The sequence below is a fragment of the Oryctolagus cuniculus genome, chromosome 5 (genome assembly GCF_051225735.1).
Source record: "Oryctolagus cuniculus isolate XC-2025 breed Fujian yellow rabbit chromosome 5, ASM5122573v1, whole genome shotgun sequence".
In the NCBI taxonomy this organism is placed as follows: Eukaryota; Metazoa; Chordata; class Mammalia; order Lagomorpha; family Leporidae; genus Oryctolagus; species Oryctolagus cuniculus.
In genome coordinates this window covers 85,359,712-85,378,077 of record NC_142871.1, presented here as the reverse complement: position 1 = coordinate 85,378,077, position 18,366 = coordinate 85,359,712, and the positions used below count along the sequence as shown (strand labels likewise).

At 40.7% G+C, this 18,366-nt stretch overlaps 1 protein-coding gene and 1 pseudogene across 1 annotated transcript in view; one reads left to right on the top strand and one right to left on the bottom strand.

Moving 5' to 3' along the window:
* HTR1E (5-hydroxytryptamine receptor 1E) overlaps positions 1–15,962 on the top strand; it is a 73,351-nt gene extending 57,389 nt beyond the window's left edge. The window contains exon 2 of the mRNA XM_070074641.2: positions 14,446–15,962. Within this exon, the coding sequence (XP_069930742.2) occupies positions 14,631–15,728 (1,098 nt within the window). The 5' untranslated portion in view covers positions 14,446–14,630 and the 3' untranslated portion in view covers positions 15,729–15,962. The remainder of the gene's footprint in view (positions 1–14,445) is intronic.
* On the bottom strand, positions 11,223–13,925 carry LOC149126562 (ATP synthase F(0) complex subunit g, mitochondrial pseudogene; annotated as a pseudogene).
* Positions 15,963–18,366: the final 2,404 nt, after the last annotated feature.

The window sequence follows — 18,366 nt, the reverse complement described above, 5'->3', positions numbered from 1 at the left end:
TGAGAAGGAGAATATGTTCTGAACCCAGAAAAAATTGAGGCAGGTAAATCCAAACTAACAAGCTGACTAGATTTCACAGAAACACATGCGTGTGCTGGCTATCCAAATAAATGTTTAATAGTAGAAAATACTCTGATTAGAAATATAAGTTTTAGGAAAACTCTTCAAATTTGAAAACTTTCTCTAAATTCTTTGTATAAGTCATCTAAGATATTATAATAATAAGTAACTTTTATAATAATAAGTAAAAATAAAATTTATAATAAGTAACTTTTAAGATCTCAAAAATGATAACACATTTTGCCAGTAAATTGCATCCCCTTGCTGAAACTGGCCTTCTAAATCCCTCCCTCTGCCACTCAGGCCCTCCTCTGCTTATAACTTTGAGGGGTTCGGTCCCTAGCCTATTCCTCTCAATCCTTCCCACCTACAACATCTAGCTTCCTCAAAGAAATCTCAACCACGTTCTTCGTCTGACACCTTCTTTTGTATTTGTCTTCTTTTTCCGTCATTTTTTTTTAGAGGCAGAAAGACAGAAAATCTCATCCACTGGTTGTCTCCTTAAATGACTGCCTGCAATGGACAGTACTGGATTTGTCTTATAAGCAATAATCCCTTCAAAATGACTTTATGAATGAATAAAACTGATTTACCGGTTAAGGAAGCATATATCTGCCTTCTACATAAGCATGAAATAAATGAGGAAAACTACTTCTATAACTTGCCTTTTTTCTTCTCATCTTTCCTTGGAACATAAATTTTATTTCCAAAAAACAATTTCTAGGAAAGTTTATGATACATGTGGTCTGAGGTTTAGTCAAAATAGTTCATAAATTCAAGGTCACAAGCCCACTACTAGTGTTTATTAAGAAATTATGTTAAGTGAGCTGACAAATATATAATATTTTGGTCAAAGTATATTAGCTTTACATTTTGTTTTCTCATTTTGATAGCTGAAAAGTAAGTTTAAAAGGGATGGACTAGGGGCTGGTGCTGTGACATAGCTGGTAAAGCCACTGCCTGCAGGGCTGGCATCTCATGTTGGCGCCAGTTCAAATCCGGCTGCTCCACTTCTGACCTAACTCTCTGCTATGGCCTGGGAAAGCAATAGAAGGTGGCCCAAATCCTTAGACCCCTGCACCCACGTAGGAGACCTGGAAGAAGCTCCTGGCTCCTGACTTTGGATCAGCGCAGCTTCAGCCATTGGAGCCATCTGGGGAGTGAGCCAGCAGATAGAAGACCTCTCTGTCTCTGTCTCTCTCTCTCTCTCTCTCTCTGTCTCTCTCTCTGCCTCTGCCTCTGCTTCTCTGTAACTCTGCCTTTCAAATAAGTAAATAAATCTTTAAAAAAAAAAAAGGATGGATTAAACATTCAAAGATGGAAACACAAGTAAATAGTCCTTAGTTCAATATGCAGATAACAAATCAATTGGTAAATCAACACATGAACATTTTCAGCAAACAATAGATTGAACAAATGTTTGTTGGTTATCTCTTAGAAGCCAGGAAATGTGTAAACACTTTGCCAAATGCTGCTTTGTTTAGTTTTCTCTGTGAACATGTAAGGTAGATTTAATTATCCCCATTCTCAAATTGTAAAACCAGGTTTCTAAAAATTAAGTAATTTTCTCAAGTAGTGTTGATATATGACTTAAGTAGGGGCCAGCGCTGTGGTGCAGCAGATTAAAGCCCTGGCCTGAAGCGCTGCCATCCCAAATGGGCGCTGGTTTGAGACCTGGCTGCTCCACTTCTGATCCAGCTCTCTGCTATGGCCTGGGAAAGCAGTAGAAGATGGCCCAAGTACTTGGGCCCCTGCATCCACGTGGGAGACTCAGAGGAAGCTCCTGGCTCCTGGCTTCAGATCAGCTCAGCTCCAGCCATTGTGACCATCTGGGGAGTGAACCAGTGGATGGAAGACCTCTCTCTGTCTACCTCTCTCTGTAAATCTGTCTTTTTAAAGAGAGAGAGAGAGAGAGAGAATAAAAGATATATTACTTAGGTAAATATTATTAGTTCCTAAATATCAGTGACTTGAAACAACAAAATGTTATTTCTCAATCATATCGCCATCACATGCAAGTCAATAGTGGGGGTGGCAGAAAGTGGTCTGCTACAACTTGTCAGGCATCCAGGATACATACATCTCACTGCTATGCCCTCTTCAGAGTCTTCAGAGACCTTTCCATCTAACTGTTGGATGGAGATTAAGAGCAAGGACAGCACATTAGAGATGTTTGTGGTTAAAGTCTGAAAGTGGCACACACCATTTCCGCTCAGATTTCATTCCCCAAGAAAAGGACCACAAAAGGGACAGCCTAGCAAGAAAAATGCTTTAAGATAATAACCATTATATTCAATCTCTCCCACACCATAAAAAGAAAGAAAAAGGACTATGACTTGATCCCCTACCCTGCAATGAAGACTGAATTTGCTGGCTTCCCACCTCTGACTGGCAGTATTTAGGCAGCACCTCTCTTCCCTCCCTGGAGCAATATCAGAGGAAGACCACCATAACAAGATTTAAAGATCCAAATGTTCATAATGCAATAGTAACAATAATAAAAAGTTACTCACACAGGACAGGCATTGTGGTGCAGAAGGTTAATCACCACTTAAGACATGCGTCTCCTGTATCAGAGTGCCTTGTTTTGAGTCACAGCTGCTTCCAATCTAGCCTTCTGCTTATGCTCCTGGGAGGAGGCAGATATTGGTCCAAGAACTTGTGCTCCTGACACCTACATGGGAGAGCCAGACGGAGTTCCTGGCTCTTCCTGGCTCAAGACTTCAGCCTGGCCTATCAGGGGCCTTTGGGGAGTGAAACAGAAGATGGAAAATATCTCCTCTCTCTCTCTCTGTCTCTCCCCCTGCCCAACCTTGTCTCCTTCTCTCCTTCTATGTCACTATATCTCAGGAAGGAAGGCAGGCAGGCAGGCAGGCAGGGAGGGAAAAGGGCATGCTAGGAGGCCACAGGTGATAACTCAAGTACTTGAGTTCCTGCCACCCAGATGGGAGCCTAGATTCAGTTCTAGGCTCCTGGTTTCAGTCTGCCACACCATTAGCTGTTGTGTGCATTTTAGGAGTAAACAAGAAGATGGAAGATGGGAGATATCTCCTTCCCCCGACACACACCAGCTCATAAATGAAAATAAATATTTTTGGAATAATGCAGGGAGAATCAAGACAATCATTGGTAAAGGAAAACTAAAAGAATTTGTCAGGAGATCTTCTCTAAAAGAATAACTTTAAAAAAAGTTCCATGATCAAAAATTAAATTATAAAAGGAGGACTCTTGGAACATCAAAAAAATATAAAAGAATAACAGAAAGGCAAAAATATGTGTAAGGGGAATACAATTTAATTTTCCTCTTTTTTTCTAAAGTATGCTTGATTGTTGAAGCAAAATTGTAAAACAATCTGATGTGGTTCTCAATGGATATAGAAAATATACTTAAAACAATTTTATTATAATTAGGAGAGGGTAAAATGATGTAAACAGAAGTAAGGTTTCTACACTTAAGCTGGAAAATGGCAGTACCCTAAGTTATGTGTGTGTAATGTAATATCTACAGCAACCATCAAAAAAGTGCTATAGAGAAATAAGCTCAAAACCACTAATGATAAATTAAAATGAATTCCAGGAAAATATCCAAATAACTCACAGGAGGACAGAAAAATAAATCCAAAACACAAAGAGAGAAAAAAATGAAAAACAAAAAATAAAAAAACAGAATTAAGAACTAGCACATCAATAATTATATTACATTTTAAAGGTCTAAATGTACGAATAAAAATACATTGGCATAGTGGGTACAGAAACATGAGCCAACTTTATGCTATCTACAAGAAACTCCAAACATGCCTATACAGGTAGGTTGAAAGTAACAGAGTAGGAAAAAAAGTACCATGAGCATATTAATCGAAGTTGCCAGGAGTGTCTATAGGAATATCAGATAAAGTCTACTTCAGAGCAAAGAAAATGACCAAGAGCAGAGAGTGACATTACATTATGATGAAAAGGTCAATCTACCAAGAAGACAGCAGTCCTAAATATGCATAAACAGAAGAGCAGCTGCAAAACACGTAGAGCAAAATACAATAGAATTGCCAGCGTTGCAGTTCACTAGGCTAATCCTCCGCCTGCGGCGCCGGTACTCCAGGTTCTAGTCCCAGTTGGGGCACCCGTTCTGTCCCACTCCTCTTCCAGTCCAGCTCTCTGCTGTGGCCCGGGAGTGCAGTGGAGGATGGCCCAAGTCCTTGGGCCCTGCACCCGCATGGGAGACCAGGAGGAAGTACCTGGCTCCTGGCTTCAGATCTTCGCAGTGCGCCTGCCGTAATGGCCATTTAGGGGGTGAACCAACAGAAGGAAGGCCTCTCTCTCTCTCTGTCTGTCTCTCTCTCTCTGTCTGTCTAACTCTGCCTGTCAAAAAAATACAATGGAATTGAAAAGGGAAACAGACAAGTCCACCACCAGACATCAATAACTCTCTCAACTGGGATCAAATCTATCTTCCACTTCTCATCCGGGTTACTGCTACAGCCCTAAGGGGAACATTTGATGACCCAAGAACTTGGGTCCCTCTTACCCATGGAAGACCCAGATGAAATCCCTGGCTCCTGGTTTCGGGCTGGTTCAGCCCTGATGTTTACAGGCATTTGTGAAACAAACCAACAGATATCATCTCTGTCTCTGTCTCTGTCTCTGTCTCGCTCTCTCTCTCTCTCTCTTTCTCTCTCTCTCCCCACCCCTCCCTCCACCATGCTCTTTCACTCTCTGCCTTTCAAATAAATAAACTTTAAAAGAAAGCAAGAATACAGAGATTATCATCCTCGATAAAAAGGCAAGCTCCAACTTGGGGCTGTATATTTAAAAATCCACTTAATATAAACACATAGGTTAAAAGTAAAAGGGTAGACAAACGATATGCTACAGGGTCCAGCGCTATGGCATAGTGGGTAAAGCCACCACCTATAGTGCCAGCATCCTATATGGCCTCCAGTTCAAGTGCAGGCTGCTAAACTTCCAATCCACCTCTCTGCTATAGCCTGGGAAAGCCATGGAAGGTGGCCTAAGTCCTTGGGCCCCTGCACCCGCATGGGAGACCTGGAGGAGGCTCCTGGCTTCAGATCATCCCAGCTCTGGCCATTGCAGCCAACTGAGTGAACTGGTGGAGAAGATCTCTGTTTCTCTCTCTCTGCCTCTGCCTCTGCCTCTGCCTCTGCCTCTATAATTCTGCCTTTCAAATACACAAATAAATCTTTTAAAAAAAGATATGCTTTGTAAACAGTCGAAATAAAGTTGGGATCCTTACATTAATATCATACAAACTGAACATCAGAACACAGAATATTATCAGGAATAAATGGAGATATTACATAGTAAGAGTCAGTCCATCAAGAAGACACAGCAAAACACAAGATTCAAAACTTGACAGAACATGGGTGGGTGTTAGGTGCAGTGGTTAAGACACCTCTTGGGATGCCCACATCCCACATTGGGTATTTGGGTTCAAGTTCCAGCAAGTTGCAGCTCCACTTCCAAATTTTCCTCCCTGCTAATGCAGATTCTAGCAGGCAGCCAAGTGATGGCTCAAGTAGTTGAGTCCCTGCCACCAACATGCAAGATCCACAATAAGTTCCTGGCTCCTGGTTTCAGTATGACCCATATCCAGCTGTTGTATACATTTGAAAAATTAAACTGTAGATGGAATGCACCACTTGATCTCAAGACCAGAAAAGCTACAATAAGAAAGATAGTGTTACACTATCTAAAAGTAGATACATGAACCAAGACTGACACATAAAAAAGTCAACTGAATTTTTAAAGAGGCCCCCAAAATATCTCAATGGGGAAAGTCTTATCAACAAAAGGTGCTGAAATAACTACATATCCACATGGATGAGTAGAATATGGGTGAGTGGGGGGAATAAACCTCAATATCTATTCACACCAAATGCAAAAACTTATTCAAAATGGATCCAGCTTTGTGACCCTGAGTGTAGAAACTCTTTAGGACACAGGAAGCTCTCATCACAAAGTCAATAACTTCAATCTCATCAAAAAATCTGCTTATCAAAAGATACTACTTTAAAAATACAAAGACAAACCATACAGTGGAAGAAAATGTTTTCAAAACATCATTCTGACAAAACATTTGTGTCTAGAGTATATAAATGTCTCTCAAAACTCTACATACTCTGTTTTTGCTTGAAGTTTTACATTGGCAGTGTTTTCTCAGTATTATGAATGTAATGACCTTATAATAACCACAGGCTACATCTCATTTTCAATTTAAATGAAGAAAAAAAGAATAAGGAACTCCACAGACTGGTTTCTCCTCTACTTCTTCCTGAACCTCCTACTGAAGAACAAAGTGAGAAACATAGTATCCACCTTCCTTCCCCCTGAACTGGCAAAGAAAAGCCTAGAAGCTGAAGAAATAAATTAAACAGAGAATAAAAGTAGTGATATTAGGACAAAGCACCACTCTTGAATTAACAAAAAAAGAAATAAAGAAATTGGTACATATTAAAGATTTTTTAATGCCTTGAAGTACTTAGGGCAAAATGAGACAACCAAAGAAGAGATGAAAAAATAGTTATGGTACATAATTTATAGTTATTGAAAACAAATAGCATTGATAAAGTCATGAAATTAAAAGTGAGGGAAATAAGCCATTTATATCAGTGTCCAAAAGCAGCCATTCTCCAAGAGGGAAGGTAGGTGTTGACCTTTCCTACAGACAGGAGAGCCTTGAGAATTGAATTCACAAGTGCTTAGCCTAGAGTGTGAAATACAGTATTATAGTTAACACATGAGATAGAATCATAGGATAAATTGTTATTCACATTTGAGAGTATTTTTAAACATTTTCAAATAAAATAAATGTGTATTTTAATGAAATATTATAAGATGATCACCCTTGCAAACCCCTACCTAGGTCAAGAAGTAGAACTTAGGTTCAGGTGTTCAGGCAGTTGTTAAGATATAGCTTGTGTTACCCACATCCCATATGCAAGGATATGGGTTGAGGACTGGCTCCACTTCTGATTCAAGCTTTCTGCTAATGTGCATCATGGGAGGTAGCAGTTGATGAATCAAGTATTTGAGTCCCTGTCACCCACACTGGAGACTAAGATCGAGTTCCAGGCTCCTGGCTGTCGCTCCCCGTTTTCGTGGAGGAGCAACACAGGACCCTGCGCTGTTCTTTTGTCTGCTCGGCCCTCCCCGGGTTTGCTGCTGGTTCTTCCCGGGTTGGCTACTATCCCTTCCACCTCCGTGGAAGGGCAGTTCCCCCTGGCCACATTCCCCACTTCCGCAGGGGAGCGGCACACCGCCGGCCGGCTTTCTTGGGGGCTGCACAGGTGTTCCTTCAGCTAGATGTTCCCCTTAGATGTTCCTGGTGCATGCCGTCTCTCTCCTCCCTTATAGTCCTCTTCTGCCAATCCCAACTCGGCTGCCCACACGCCGAGTACGCTGCTCTCCTCCAATCAGGAGTAGGTCCTACAGTTTATTGGTTGAACTGGAGGCAGCTGCGTAGAAGCTGTTTTCTCCTCTCCCAGCGCCATATTGTGGGAGAGCAGATGCACAGAATAAGTCTTAATTCCAGTAACTCAGTCTAGTCCGGATTGCTCCCCACACCTGGCTTCAGCCTGACCCAACTCTGGCTTTGGAGGGCATTTGGGGAGTGAATCAACAAATGGAAGACCTTTCTCTCTCTCTCTCTCTCTCTCTCTCTCTCTCTCCTTCCTTCCTTCCTTCCTTCCTTCCTTCCTTCCTCTCCTCTCTCCCTTTCAAATAAAATGAAAATACATAAGCATGTTTTCAAAAAAGAAAGTGAGTGGAAGGAAGAAAAGGACTTCTCTCATAGTGTGCATAGCATGGTGTGTGCCAGGGGCCATCATTTTGGCATAGCAGTAAAGCCACCACCTGCAATGAGGGCATCCCAAATGGGTGCCTATTTGTGTTCCAGCTGCTACACTTCCAATCCAACCCCCTGATAACAGCCTGGGAAAACCAGCAGAAGGTGGTCCAAGTGTCTGGACCCTGCCACCCAGGTGGGAGACCCAAAAAAATTTCCTGGCTCCTGTTGCAACCAACTGAGGAATGAACCAGAAGATCTCTCTGTGTGTGTCTCTCACTCTATGTATAACTCTTTCAAAATAAATAAATAAATCTTTGAGGAACAAATGCAGGTCAAAGTCTACTTTAACATCTCTTCTCTTCAACCTCATCTCCCTGGTATTCCAACCTTCAGTGGGGTGATATGAATCAGAAGCTCTGAAGTATTCTTGCAAATGGGGAGGAGTATGCTCTGATCAGTTTGATTCTGATTCCCTTTATTTGTAATTTTAATGAAAAAAATGTAAACAAGGTTTTTAACAGTAAGCGTATTTTCCATGTGACAATTAAAGCAAAAACTGAAAGTTACAAATCCCCAAGAAATTTATATATCAGCAACTTATAGGATATATTCATTTTTTAGCTATGATTAGTGCAGTTAATTTTCCATTCTGGTAGACTAATAAAGTCTGGTGTGTTTTTACTATAGTTTGTATTGATTCTGTAGAATGTATTTTAAGTGTTATTATGGTCCCTTTCTCTACAGTACGTGAAAAGCTGAAGAGACTTACAGGGTATTTCCAGGTGTTATTTAATCAGCACTATTCTAATTAGAAAGCATATAATTTACTAAGGAGTTACAGTAGTTATAAAACCATGCATTGGGGCTGGCATTGTAGTGTAGTGAATAAAGCTGCCACCTGCAGTTCCAGCATGCCATATAGCTGCAGGTTTGTGTCCTGGCTGCTCTACTTCCAATCCAGCTCCTTGTTAATGTGCCTGGGAAAGCAGTGAAAGATGGTCCAAGTGCTTGGGTCCCTGCTCCCACATGGGAGACCTGGAAAAAGCTCTCGGTTCCTGGCTACAGTTGGGCCCAGCTCTAGCCATTGCAGCCAATAGGGGAGTGAACCAGCAGATGGAACAGAAATCTGTCTCTGTCTCTCCATCTCCCTCTTGAACTCTGCCTTTGAAATAAATAAATAAATCTTTTTAAAAAAGTATTATTTTCTTAAGAAGGTAAAAGGAACCTAAGAAAATTGATATTGAATTATTTCCTGAATGTGAATGTTTTCTTTGATCACCTTGCCGCCTTCAGCATGATCTCCTAAATTGTTTAAGTAACACTACTTAGCTGGTGCCCCCCAGATCCCACTGACTGACTCCCATCCTGCCTCCTACATTACTGGTTTCTTTCTTTCTCTTTCACATTTCACTGACTCCAGAAACTCTCTGTCCTAACAGAAAGGCTTTAGTGTGGGAGAAAAAAACATTGTCAACTGCTTAGTTAAAAGGGCCATCTTGGGGCAGGTATTTAGCCTAGTGCTTAAGATGCCCACGTTCAATATCAAAGTACCAGTTCAACACCTGGTTTCAAAGCCCAACAACAGCTTCCTGTGATTGTAGATCCTGGTGACAGCAGTGATGCTGGAAACCACTATATCAGCCTTTCATTTCCATCACCTCACCAAATTACTCTTTTTCAATGTCACTAAAGTCATTGTATGCCCCAACCCAACCGGTCAACTCCTCATCACTCTTGGTTTGTTGGCAGTATTCACACAGTGGATCATTCTTGCTTGACACATTTTCTTCACATTGCCTTGAATTAAAATTGTGTCTTATCATTTTCCTCCACTTCAGAAGCCTCCCCTCTCCATCTGCTTTGCTGCTCTTCCCTTATCTCCCTGGCCCTTCAATGGTGAAAAGCTCCAGGACTTAGTTCTGAGACTTGTTCAGTCACTTCCCAAATTAGGGTTTCCTGGGTATAATTTCACCCAGCCATTCAAAAGAATATGGTGCATGTGCTGTTATGGACCAAACTTTAAGATATATTGCTAATTTGAAAAAATGAAAGATAGTAAGCTGGATATCTGCAGGAATTTGTAACGACTGACAACATAGGCATATAAAATGCAACTCCTATTCTGACATGATTGGGCTCATAATAAACCAGGATAAAGGGATCAGTTTAAGTTCACAATTGATTATAAACATAGGATTAAGTGTCAAAGGGATCACATAAATAAGACCAAGTGTCTGCTAATAATAATTGATATAATTAAAAAGGAGAGAATGATCCAACATGGGAAGCAGGACACACAGCAGACTCATAGAATGACAAATGCCCTAAACAGCACTCTGGCCTCAGAATCAACCCTTAAAGCATTCAGATCCAGCTGAAAAGCCCATGAGAGCATTTTAGGCATGGAAAGCCAAGACACTGTGGCAAACTATAATCTACAGGAAAGATCTCAGTGAGTGAGATACTGGTAGAAAAAAGGGGCCGTCAAAGAAGGAGGTATCTTTCTCTGAAGGGAGGAGAGAACTTCCACTTTGGTTATAGCCTTGTTTAAATAATGTCGAAGTTTGTGAACTCAAGAGGCTTCCATAGCCTTGGCAGCTCGTGACAAGAGCCTCGGGTGATTACTGACTCCATAAACAAGAGTGTCAATTGTTAAATCAACAACAGGAGTCACTGTGCACTTGCTCCACATGTAGGACCTCTGTCCTTCTGTATATAAAGATAATTAAAAATAAAAATTAATGAAGAATGTGATGAGAGAGGGAGTAGGAGGTGGGATGGTTTGGGGGTGGGAGGGCAGGTATGGGAGAAGAATAGCTATAATCCAAAAGTTGTAATTATGAAATTTATATTTATTAAATAAAATCTTTCTATAAAAAAGAAAATGTGATAAAATAAATTAAAAAATAAAATAAAATAAACCAGGAAGTCACATTAAAGAGTTGAGAATGTATCCCCCTATAATCTTTTCTCTGGTTTCACCAGAAGTTGTTAAAAAAGGAAAATTAGATCTACATCCCACCCATCAGAAACAATATCTGCTAACAGGGATGAAAAATAAATAGCTATAAAGATAAGAATAAAATGGTATCACCAGGGAAATAAAAATTAAGAGTTACAGGAGCTCAAATAAATAAAACAGCTTTTAAAGGTTTTAAAAACTGAATTACTTTAGAATTTTTTTACTGCATGCTATCAAAATAAATACATCTCCTTATTATTCCTACTATAAATTGAAATTTCTTTTTTTCACATATTTTATTCAGATAATAGTCTCAACCATATGGTCCAAGACCACTCAAATAATAAATCAAATATGTTAAAGATTGCTCTTTAAATATTACAGCCAGTGATGCCACGCTTGCCTATGATCTCTCGGATATAAAATCACATCCACACCTCAGTGGCCACCAAACCATTCAGCACAGCTTCCTTAGCTGTAAGCTGTTCAAAACTACCAGTCAGAGCAGAGTTAACTATATTTTTCAGGCTTTGAATAGCTGTAGGGAACTCAGCAGTGGCTGGAGGAGCCAGCTCAACCATGTTGTACTGACAAAATGTGGCCAACCAAGGCTTCGAGTAAGTCACAGCAGCATTCACCAGTGCCAAGGCCTTCCCCACTAGGTTCAGGACAAATTGGGCCAGGGTATAAGCTGCAAAGTCCCTATAAATTGAAATTTCTAGTTACCTACCTGTCCCTTATCCATGCAACTTTCTATGCTCTCTTATAATTGGAATGGGAGGGAAAAAAAAGCCTTTTTACTGAAAACTACCCTACCCAGTAAATTTCAAGAATTCAAAAAAATATATAATCAAGGAGCAAAACATACACAAAAATACATTTCAATTTATTAGAGAAAGAGATCAAAAATAGAAGAAATAAACACTCAAGAACTGGAAGAAGTATATAGAAGTTGACCCAGGCAGCTATTAGATGGCCCAATGGAGTCTGAATCCAGGACTGTCTGATTTGATTCCAAAGCCCATCTTCTTTCAATTTTATAGTCTGTCCCAAATATATATTCAAGTTTAAACTGTCTATAGGAGGGAGAGATACTAGAGGATGCAGCAGATGTTTAATGCAGCACTAAAGCCACTACTTGGGATGCCCACATCCCATATTGGAGTGCCTGAGTTTAAGTCCTGGCACCATTTTCCAATCCAAGTTCCTGCTACTGCACACCCTGTGAGGCAGCAGGTGAAGGGTCAAGTGCCTGGGTCCCTGATACCCAGACTGAGTTCCTGGCTCCTGGCTTTGCCCTGGCCCAGTCATGGTTGTTACAGGCATCTGGGTTGTGAACCAGTAGATGGTAGAATATATATATATATATATATATGTAAAATAGTGTGTATATATATATATATATATACCATCCAAGTACATAAATAATAAGGATGGCTTATTTTTTTAAAAGATACCAGTGGAAAGAAAATGTTTAATCTACAAGAGAAGTGCAAAAGAGGGGCTTGTGGGCATAGCAACCCTCATGGAAGAACCAGAAAAAAAAAAAAAGAGAGACACCCAAAAGCAAATATACACACAGAAATACTAAAAGCATAATGAAATAGGTAGGCAGAAAGTGTATCATTTAATTGTATACAAATACAGACTACCTTAAAAATAATTGTCGCATTTGATATTTAGTTAAATCATTGTTTTCCTTTTATTTTCCATATTTAAAGAAAAAATGATGCCCTTCCTCACATCCTCTTAATTATGCTCTATGGGCAGGAAAATTAACTCCAGGTTTAGATCTGACCCACAGGCTACAGAGTTTTATTCCCACCCTCCAGATTTTAGGCCCCAGGCCACCCAAAGACTCCATTCACATTCACTCCCTGTGTCATGCATACCTCACCTGCTCCTGCCCCAACCTTTGCTAAACTAAAATCATTGTGTCTGTTAATACTGATGAAAATCAATTTATTTCCTTTCTTAAAACTACTGAAACACTAATTTTTTAGGTCTTCCAGAATCAAATGAGGCTTAATTAACCTTCTTTCTACCAGTTGCTATCAGCTGTGGATAGTCCTTTTGGATTTTGATTGCTTTAAAATTGTTGGCAAATATACATTTATATTTGACTTTATCTTTCTTTAAAATGTCACTGATTTAGGAATGATATGGTGGTTAAGATTCTGCTTGGGGGCTGGTGCCATGACTCAACAGGCTAATCCTCCACCTGCGGCGCCGGAACACCAGGTTCTTGTCCCGGTCGGGGCGCCGGATTCTGTCCCGGTTGCCCCTCTTCCAGGCCAGCTCTCTGCTATGGCCCGGGAGTGCAGTGGAGGATGGCCCAAGTGCTTGGGCCCTGCACCCCATGGGAGACCAGGAGGAAGCACCTGGCTCCTGGCTTCGGATCCACGCAGCGTGCCGTTTGCAGCAGCCATTGGAGGGTGAACCAACAGAAAAGGAAGACCTTTCTCTCTGTCTCTCTCACTCTCGCTCTCGCTGTCCACTCTGCCTGTCAAAAAAAAAAAAAAAAAAATTCTGCTTGGGATACCTGCATTCCATATCAGATTGCCTGGTTTTGAGTATCAGCCCTGTTTCTGATTCCAGCTTCCTATGAATGTGCACCCTAAGAGGCAGCAGGTGATGGCTTAAGTATTTGGGTCCCTGACACCCACATGAGAGACCCAGACTGAGTTCTTGGCTACTGCTTTCAGCTTGGACCAGTTCAGCATGGCCCAACCCCAGCTGTTATAGAAATTTGGAGACTGAATCAGCAGTTGGTCTCTCTCTTTTTCTCTCTCTCCTTGAAATACATTTTTTTAAAAATCAACTCAACATTTTCTTAGGATGTCACTATCTCAATGAATGATCCAATCAATCATAGCTCTGATTTCAAGCAGTGAGGCATGAAAGCCACATGGATGGATGAATGGATGCATAGATGAAAGCACAGATATAATACAAATGTTAACCCAAATTAAACCTATTTTTAGTGTAGAGACCTTTGAGCGTGGTAACAATGCTATTTAAAAGTTTATTTATTGTATTACTCTACAATTTACCACAAACATCAGAGTAATGCTGTATACATTTTTCTCCAGAGAAATGCATAGTGGGATAGGTAAAATGCCAGAAATAATTAAACAAAATTTTACAATTTTGACAATTGTGACACTAGTACATATTTGGAGGTGAATATTTGCTGTGAAAATTTAAAATCTCGTTTGAATTCAGCTGATTATAAACAGCATAATTTTTCTTCAGTGTAAAGGTCCCAGAATTCTTAAAGTATTATATAATGGGAATATATGTCTTTGAATGCTGAAAAGACTTTTTTCTATATTTATCAATCTGTACACACTTATGTGTGCACCTGAATAATTACAAATAAGAAACTAATTTAGATTGGCAAGATAGACTTAAAAATTGGTAATGTAGTCCTCAGAAAAAGTTTGGGAACTTACCTCAACAAAGTGTTTTTTGAGAAATGATGTAAGCATTAACTCAAATTGCAGAGGAGAAAAATGAAATTATATTTAAAATGTGTAAATAATTTTTGAACACTAAGATATCATGCTTCCCAGGAGGAAGTAGCCTTTTCATTCACTAACCAGTGCACAATATTTTCCAGGATCCTCCATTCAGCAGAAATGCCGTGGCCATTCCCTTTATCCACAGGAACTGAAACACAAGAGACTACATAGCTGAAGAAATTGTAGTTTACTTACAGGTGAGAAACATTCAAGGCTACCTGGTTTCCAATTGAAGGAAAATAAGCAACAGCTTTTCCACAGGGTAGACTGGAACAAGAGCAACATGAACATCACGAACTGTACTACAGAAGCCAGCATGGCGGTGAGACCCAAGACTGTCACTGAGAAGATGCTCATTTGCGTGACTCTGGTGATTATCACCACCCTGACCATGTTGCTGAACTCAGCCGTAATCGTGGCCATTTGTACCACCAAGAAGCTACACCAACCTGCAAACTACCTGATCTGTTCTCTGGCCGTGACGGACCTCCTGGTGGCAGTGCTTGTCATGCCCCTGAGCATCATGTACATTGTCATGGAGAGCTGGAAGCTTGGGTACTTCATCTGTGAGGTGTGGCTGAGTGTTGACATGACCTGCTGCACCTGCTCCATCCTGCATCTCTGTGTGATTGCCCTGGACAGGTACTGGGCCATCACCAATGCTATTGAATATGCCAGGAAGAGGACGGCCAAGAGGGCTGGACTGATGATCCTCACCGTCTGGACCATCTCTGTCTTCATCTCCATGCCCCCTCTGTTCTGGAGAAGCCACCGCCAGCTCAGCCCACCTCCCAGTCAGTGCACCATCCAGCACGACCATGTCATCTACACCATCTACTCCACATTCGGGGCATTTTATATCCCTTTGACTTTGATACTGATTCTCTATTACCGGATTTACCATGCAGCCAAGAGCCTTTACCAGAAAAGGGGATCAAGCCGTCACTTGAGCAACAGAAGCACAGACAGTCAAAATTCCTTTGCGAGTTGTAAGCTTACACAGACTTTCTGTGTGTCTGACTTCTCCACCTCAGACCCTACCACAGAGTTTGAAAAGATCCACAGCTCCATCAGGATCCCTCCCTTCGACAACGATCTCGACCACCCAGGAGAACGCCAGCAGATCTCTAGCACCAGAGAGCGCAAGGCAGCACGCATCCTGGGGCTGATTTTAGGTGCATTCATTTTGTCCTGGCTGCCCTTTTTCATCAAAGAGTTGATTGTAGGTCTGAGCATCTATACCGTTTCCTCGGAAGTGGCGGATTTTTTGACATGGCTTGGCTATGTTAATTCTCTGATCAACCCTCTGCTCTATACGAGTTTTAATGACGACTTTAAGCTGGCTTTTAAAAAGCTCATTAGGTGCCGAGAGCATACTTAGATTCTAAAAAGCCAAAAGCATGACTTTGGCCAGATCCTCATGAATGGACAGGGGTGAGGGGTGCAACTTATTAATTCTTGAACTTACTTGGTTCGGGAGGATTTGTAAGTATGTGTGGTCTTTTTTTTTATTTGTTTGTTTTGTTCTGTTTTGTCTGAGGCTTGTTATTTGCTGTGCTGTTTTCTACCTCTGGTCTTATTTGTGGCACATAATATAAAATAAACATTATTGTACAAAAACAGAAATTTCTTAGAAGTAATAATAAGATGAAATAGTATGTTTTTTAGCCATTTCAATTAACCCTGCAATTAAAGAATGCCCAAGAAATCCTTAATTGCAGAATTTCTTGACTTATTTATCAAATATCTGATAACTTGCCCATGTGTGGCATTAACACTGAGGTTATAGCTCTAAATGCACACACATTCCAGTGGAGGTTGCATGACTACATAAAGAATAAAAGGAAGGGATATCATGTCATCTACCACTTGCAGACCTGAGCTAAAGCTACTTACTGTAGCACTATGTCTACAAAGCCTACTCCTTTCAGGAAAAAATAGTATTTCTGGCATGTTCTTTTTAGTTCTTGATTAAATAAACATCTTCATTATCTAAAAAAGAACTTGCAGTGAATGCACTGGCAATTTCCTACATCTTTTATTATGAATGTGAAGCATAACCAATTGAGAAATTACCTAAATCTGTTTTGATCAGTGTGTTGCTATATTACCTGACAGACACATTGGGCCAGCTCACATTCTAAAAAATATTCCATCTAAGCTTCGTTATATACTCTCTCACTAGCAGGATTTTGGTGAGAGTACATATCAACTTTCGGGAACTTTTTTAAGAAGTGTAACACGATACAGTGATCAAACGAGGGACTACATTATCTGAATAACTGTTGGAGAATCTGGGAAGGAATAAAAAGCTGAAAATCTATGCTTACAGCAAAGATCACCCATCAGGAAATGAGTATGAGACTGTGTCTCCTGGAATTCCTGTGGCTTCTGTGCCAGGCTGCACCCTGGCCCAGAAAGCTGCAGGTGGGACCTGATGCTACACAATGTAGCCTGGCTCAGCCTCACATGATGGAGAAAGACACCTCTGGTAGTGTGGGAGAATGCACCACTATGAGCAAGAATGATAAGACTGAAAGCTTATAAATTCCTATATGACTCTCCTCATCCTCGATCTTTGTCTCTCAGCTACATCCTCTCCCCTTCTCTTCACTTTTCTGTGTTCACTGAGAAGGTATCAGTTGGCCTCCTCTCTATCCCCATGTTTTTACCCCTTCAAGATGTATCCCCTCCCAACTTTTTGGTAATCTGTTCTTTTTCTCCTCTCTCTCTCTTTTTCTTTATTCAAGCTACCCCTTTTCCTCCTCACTATTATTTTAAAAAGAAAGAAAGATTTATGTATTTGAAAGAGCTACAGAGAGAGGGGAAGAGGTAGATCTTCCAAGTCTCCCACATGGGTGGCAGGAGCCCAAGCCCCTGTCCTCTCGGCCTCTATCAGGCCATTAGCAGGGAGCTGGACTGGAAATGGAGAAGCAGGGCCATGAAACAGCACCCATATGTGATGCTGGCATCGCAGACTGCAGCTTTAGCTACTACACCAAAATGCCACCCCCTATTCTTCTTTAATCTACCTATTAATTTATCCAAGTCTTTTGTACACTAAAATCAACATTCTCTAGTCCTACTTCCCTATCAAGCTCCTGTTTCAGTGCTCCCTGAAACTCTCACCTGAGTTTCTCCAATCATTAATCTGCTCATTCTGTCTTCTTACCTTCTACTGATTATTCTATCCTTTGCCATTATAGTATGGCCTCCCAGTTCTCCCCAAACTGGCCTCCCAAAGATGATTGACAACTTTTCAATAGGAAAATCCAGTGACCTTCCTCTGTTCTTATCTACCTCTCTTTCTCTTATCAGTTAAAGCAGCTAACTCTCCTTTTCTTGTTTATGCCCATGCCTCCAGGATATTTCACTCTCCTACTGCTCTGGACCCCTTATTTCCTCATTCATTATCTTCTCATTCTCCATCCTCAGCAATCACCTCCTATATTTCCATAAACCATCCCAACTATTATTCCATCAATAAATTCTATGCCTATGTCTCTTAAATTTGTGGCTTTAGTTATCATTACCCTTTTTCAGGCTCCAGACCCAAATATTATGTATGGTGACCACTTCCCTATGAACATTCCACTGGTCCCTCAAAAACCCTTCCAAAGTCAACTCATGATTATTTTCTCACCCTCAAACCTTCTCTTACCTTCACCTTCAAAGTCTCAGATCTCAGAACTGACATGCCTTTAATCATTCATACTAGGTTTGATTGTTTCAGTTTGTCATAGGTCTCCCACATTCAGATAGTCTTAATGTCTTGTCCATTTACCTCTACAGAAACATTAGTAAATACTACCTTCTTCTTCTATTATTTGGTCTTCTCACCTGGACCAAATCCCCTTAGTTAATCCACTTAATTCTGGAATCCTGCACCTGCAATTCTGCCCCTACATCTAACTAGAGAGACCTTTCTACAATGGGTCAAGTACCATTAGCAACACCTGGGAACCTGATCAAACTGCAAGCCATGGGCCCCACCCAAGACCTGCTGCATCATAAGTTCT